The sequence below is a fragment of the Argentina anserina genome, chromosome 1 (genome assembly GCF_933775445.1).
Source record: "Argentina anserina chromosome 1, drPotAnse1.1, whole genome shotgun sequence".
NCBI lineage: Eukaryota > Viridiplantae > Streptophyta > Magnoliopsida > Rosales > Rosaceae > Argentina > Argentina anserina.
This window is the reverse complement of record NC_065872.1, coordinates 22229177-22234802: the sequence shown is the minus strand read 5'-3', so window position 1 is coordinate 22234802 and position 5626 is coordinate 22229177. Positions and strand designations below refer to the sequence as shown.

At 38.4% G+C, this 5626-nt stretch overlaps 1 protein-coding gene and 1 long non-coding RNA gene across 3 annotated transcripts; both read right to left on the bottom strand.

The window, feature by feature from the left end:
* Positions 1–627: 627 nt before the first annotated feature.
* LOC126804020 (uncharacterized) lies at positions 628–2721 on the bottom strand. The gene is made up of 4 exons (XM_050531776.1): positions 1548–2721; positions 1362–1387; positions 859–1264; positions 628–770 (listed from the first exon to the last, which is right to left on the bottom strand). Exons 1-4 carry the CDS (start codon positions 2719–2721, stop codon positions 628–630), a joined length of 1749 nt encoding a protein of 582 aa, XP_050387733.1.
* A 687-nt stretch (positions 2722–3408) lies between these two features.
* On the bottom strand, positions 3409–5422 carry LOC126787570 (uncharacterized). Of its 2 annotated transcripts, XR_007671244.1 has the most exons (4): positions 4897–5422; positions 4685–4789; positions 4349–4494; positions 3409–4034 (listed from the first exon to the last, which is right to left on the bottom strand). It is a non-coding gene; the product is annotated as an uncharacterized LOC126787570 (long non-coding RNA). The 2 variants fall into 2 exon arrangements; XR_007671243.1 differs by having other exon boundaries at positions 4685–5422.
* Between the last annotated feature and the right edge of the window lie 204 nt (positions 5423–5626).

Genomic DNA, 5626 nt, shown 5'->3' with positions numbered 1-5626 from the left:
TGAACATTAATATGAAAGTCGATGATAAGATAAAATAGTGCTGATCAAAAACAAATACGAAGAAATCTAATCGTATGATTTAAGTTACTAATTTAAAGTATTAGCCATCAAGTCATTCCTATTCATATATCACAAGCAACTAACTAGTCTCTCCAACGACCTCAGCCTCCTAACTTACGACAATCTTGATATCCTGGTAAGTAAGAAACCTCATGCAATATAAAGTCTGTGTTAATCTAAATTAAGAGAATCAATATACATTACTATGGACCTATACATATCACATATTGTAATCTCAATTTCCAAATATACATACATGATCAATGTTTTCAGATGTGAAAGCGAAGGCGAATGCGACATGGACAAGCCTTACAAGGCGAGAGCATCGGCGTGCAAAGGCGATTTAAGGCGATCGCCTTTCTAACAAACATTAATTTAATACAATACATTTTCAAATAATATGAATATCCTTCAAATTATATAAATATGTCATTATAACCATAACATTCATTCAAAATAAGGTTCTAATCAAATTATAGAATTAATATATAGTCATACTAAATTAAATGCAACAGCTACACTTCAATGCGTTCAATCTTCTTGTTCAATCTTCATCGTCATATCCACTCACACCCACATGAATATCATTACATCATCAATGTTCAACGCATCAATATGTGGATGTAAAATAAGGTCTTCAATCTCATCTTCATTCCTAAGTAATGAATCCAATGTTTTCATTTTCTTCTTGGATTTGGATTTTTCTTTACCTAAAAAAAACGTACTAGTATAAATATGAATTGATACATATATTCTAGACAAACTAAATAACATGAGAATGAATAAGAAAGTACTTACTTGAGCTTTCAACATTCTTCCTTTTAGAAGAAGGTGCGTAAGAGGGCTCATCAAATCTCATGTCATCATCCGACAAAGGAACATCATCTATTGTTGGCTCATCTAGTAGCTCTACACATATAGGAACTCTAGTTGACAAATTTTGTTCATAACATTCAATCGGTACATTCCTTATAGCTTCCACCTCAAACACACCTTCTTCAAGCCAAGAGAGATCATTTGGCAATATAGGATCTTCCACCTCTGATATCCATTCATCATCAGAATCGATTTCTTCCACTAAAATGGGATCAAGCTTCTTCACTCGTCTTCTAATGTTTCTTTCCCTTAGTAAAGAGTTGTACTTGACATAAACTAATGCATTTAATCTTTTGTGCTCAAGTCGGTTCTTTTTCTTAGTGTGAATCTAAAACAAACATAAAAATAAATTTAGATGACATAAATATGCTACTGATTATATAAATTGGTAATGATTAAGCAATTCCTTACCGACTCAAAGGTACTCCAATTCCTCTCGCATCCAGAGGCACTACATGTTAGGTTAGGTACACGGATAGCAAACTTTATCAACTCAGGTGTTTCCTATCCAAAATGCTCTCAACAACTCGCTAAAAATATAAATTATATTTAAGTTTTAAATAATAGAATATAGACAATTGTATTATAAAGAATAATATATGAGGCATTACCTGGACTTCTTAGCTTCCTGGAATGTATTGCTATCTTACTTCCAAACTCTCCAAGGCATTTATCAAACATCTCCAATTGGATATCAGCCCTTAGCCGATCCTCAAATGACATCATTCTATCCATGCATTCATGCAATCCTTTCTTGACTTCTAAAACAGTTGAGAAGTTGTCTTCATAATGTAGTTGAGGGTTTAGAAAATATATGGCAGCATGCAAAGGTTGATGTAGTTGAGGAGTCCACCTTGCATCAATTTTGTTCCAAATTGGTTGATAATGTCTAGGGTTCTTCTTCAATCCAAATGCAATCTTCTCCTTTGCGGCATCTATCAATTCATATATGTAGCCCATAGCAGGTCTTACCTCCGAATCAACCTCCCTCAAAACACACACTAATGGCATCACACCCTTCACACAAAATGCAACATCACTCCAAAAGTTCTTTTCAAATAGAACAATTGCACGAGCCCCTATGCCTTCATGACTTTTTACAAAAGGACCATCAATCCACTTCTTGCTATTAAACATCATTTGAAGAGGTTGTTTTTGGTTATAGATACTTTGAAGGGTGAGAAAGGAAGTTGCAAAGCGAGTTACCGCCGGACGAATGATCTCACTGTTGTTTGTGAATTCCCTCATGAGAGAAAGGACCCATGTGTGACCATAGAGAAACTTCACCACTTTCTTAGCACTTGCAATGGTCTTCTCAAAGATGATTAGCTTGCTAATATCTTCAAGCATAAAATCAATACAATGTGCTGCACATGGAGTCCACCACAACTTCAACCTCCTTTGCATAAGTCTAAGGCCCGCATTTTTATAATTTGATGCATTATCGGTGATTATTTGAACTACATTCTCTTCCCCAACTTCTCTAACCACTTCATCTAAATACTTTAGCATTAAACTACCATTTTTTACACTACCGGATGCATCAATGGACTTCAAAAAGAAAGTACCCGCCGGACTATTCACAAGAAAATTAAGAAGTACTCTACCATTTCCATCGGTCCAACCATCCGACATGATAGAACACCCATACTTCTCCCAAGCTTTCTTATGCTCTAACAAATACTTATCAATATCTTCAACTTCTTCCCTAAGAATCCAAGTCTTTAATTCATGCATAGAAGGAGGCTTGAACCCTACACCATACTTGGCAATTCCCTCTACCATAGCTAATCAAAATGGATCATTAACCGTATTAAAGGGAAGCACCCTAGAAAACATAAAACGCCCAACTATCCGACAAACTTATTTCTTAACTCTTTTTTGTAAGCTTCATTCAATACGGTTTGCCTAGGTTGAGAAGACACAAAACTATCAAGTGGTCCTTTGAATTTTGGTTGAGCAGCACTACTCCCACATTCTTCTAATGGAGAATCTATACTATCATTTCCACCACCAATTCCTTCTCCAATCTCACGGAGCATAGCACATCTCTTAAATTTCAAATCCTTAAAGTCCTTTATAGCTAATTGATACTCATTTTTCACATCAGAAGGGACTTTATTACAAGCTTTCATACCACCCGAAATACCTGCTAAATGATGCTTAAGTCTAGAAATAGTGCCACTGCATACTTGATTACAGAAAACACATCTAAAATATTTCTCCCCTTCCATCTTTTTTGTAAATTTTCATGCTTTATCTCTTCCAGCTACCCCTTTCTCACTCATGACTAATATTCACAAACACCAGCAAACACATACAACAAATGCTCAGAAACTATTAATCAATTTTATGGTATGTAGTCAACTAAAAGCAAACAAATATATGCAAAAATCAAATCAATTATTAAAAATGATTAAAGTTGACTAACCTCAAAGCTAAGTAAATCTTCAAGTTTCAAATAGGCAAATTATAGGCAGCACAAAATTTGATCTCCAATGGAGAGGAAGAGAGACTCACGGAGGTAGAGGGCAGAGAGAATGAGGGAGGCAGAGAGTATTCAGAAAATGACATGCTAGGTTGAAATTATGAATCACTTGTATAATTGATAAAACCCTTTTGTGTCGTTTGAAACTAATCAAAACGGAACCGTTTTGGTTAAATGAAATGTGCCAAAACGACGTCGTTTTGGCCTAGAGAAAAAAAAATTTGCATCTTCCTCTTCGTCTCTTCTCTTCGACCCAGTAATCGTGCCGCCTGCGATGCTGCGAACCCAGAAGTGCGATGCTGCGATCCAAGAAGAGGTCTTGCGAGGCTGCGACGGCCGGAGCACCGGTGTCTCTTCAATCAAGACAACGGCCGGAACACTCTCGACTCTTTGTCTCTTGGAGCCAGAAGAATCCTGCGAGCCAAGAAGAAGTCTTGCCTCCTGTGAGGCTGCGACGTTCCCGGCCGGAGCACTGGTCTCTTCAATCAAGACGACGGCCGGAGCACTCTCAAACAACCCAAACTGACCTGCGATCTGGAGATTGAAGTCGATTCGCTTCGCATCGCTCCGCCGCTCGTCCGGCGACGCTTCGGCGTCGCATCTGAAAACACTGTACATGATTACAGGTTTATGTGAGAACTTGAGAACATAATAATATCAAGTGCCCTAAGAAGGATGACCTAGAAAAAAAATGTGTTAAAATCCTCAAAATAAACAATTATGCTCAAATCCAGGAATAAACTCACAAAGATATGCTGAGAAAATTTGAACTACATGAGAAGGAAACACAAAAGTCAAATGAATATCGTAAGACAAGATGCCCTCTAGGATGCCACCTGACCCACTGAGAAGTCACATGGTCCATAATAAAGTTTAGGTAATCTACAACACAGCAGTAGTACGAAATACTGCCCAAGAAACTACCTCAATGCCCCCTCCAGGACCTTCAAGTGTGCTTTTCAGATTAGTTGATGTTGTATCCTAGAATTGGATAATTCCATCCAAGCTTCCAGATGCAACGAACTGTCCATCAGTACTAAATGCTAAACTGGAAACATAATCCTTATGGCCTGTAGAGTACATCACAACAAATTAGAATGAAGAAAAGTGAACATAAATTTTAACAAATAAATATTTCACAATTGTTGGAGCTAGATTTTTAAGGTGAAATTGGGTTCAGAAAGCACTACATCAAACATAAGTAATCATGTACAGACACCAAAGTAAAGAGCATATATAGCTTTCCTGACATGCGCATACCTTAGAGCTCAGAAGCCCAATCTCCTTGTCCAATCTTCCAAAGAAACCCTCTTGTCATCTCCACCCCTGTAGCAACTAACACTGGATCTGTCGGATTGCAGACAACTGTATAAAGTTCACTGTGTCAGATTGCAGACAATCGTATTAAACCTCCGCAGGTTCGACGCGGGGGAAAATAGAGCTAAAGGTGGAGATACAGTGGAGTAAATAACCAGATAAGAGAGAATATGAGGCTAGGGCCGCTAGGCATTGATTCTCCAAACTGAAATCAATATAAGGGAGGAGGAATTTCCTTGTGCAGGTTGGTGACTCACTATACGGAGGTGGACATGGTGGAGATAAGGCGGAGCAGAAACCCTAAAAAAGAGGGGTTTTGTCAAAATTGAATTGAAAACTTGAAATTGAAGATCACAAGGACTGTTCACCACAAGCTCTTCTTGCACAGTCGTCGATTGGAGAAACCGAAAATAGGAATGTGTTGTTGTTGCCGTGGTGGTTCAAACGAGGGTGGCGCGCCAGTCGGAGCTGACTAGACGACAATGATCGCCTTGGCTTAGGCACTGGGTCATTGGATCGTGAAGGGAGGAGTCAGAGTCAAAGGCTCGATAGGTCTTATTTGGAGAGACGACTTGATTGATTGGTGGTGATGGTGAGCTCGATCGGTGGCCGGAGCTGGTCCTATCGGCGTCAGCAGAGGGAAGCAGAGAGGGAGCTTGGGGAGAAGGAAAGAGAAGAAAAGAAAAGAAGTGTGCCCCCGAGTGAGGAAAGAGAAGAACTGAGAAATTAGAATGATTAGGGTGTTATCAAGAAATTACCATCTTGCCCTTATGAAAGTTTTAATCTAAATTCGATTCTTAAACTCGGCAATTCATAACTTCTAGATACGGTGCCGAAACTAGACATGTCACATGTCTACGAACTCAAAGTCATCTATATCTTTAA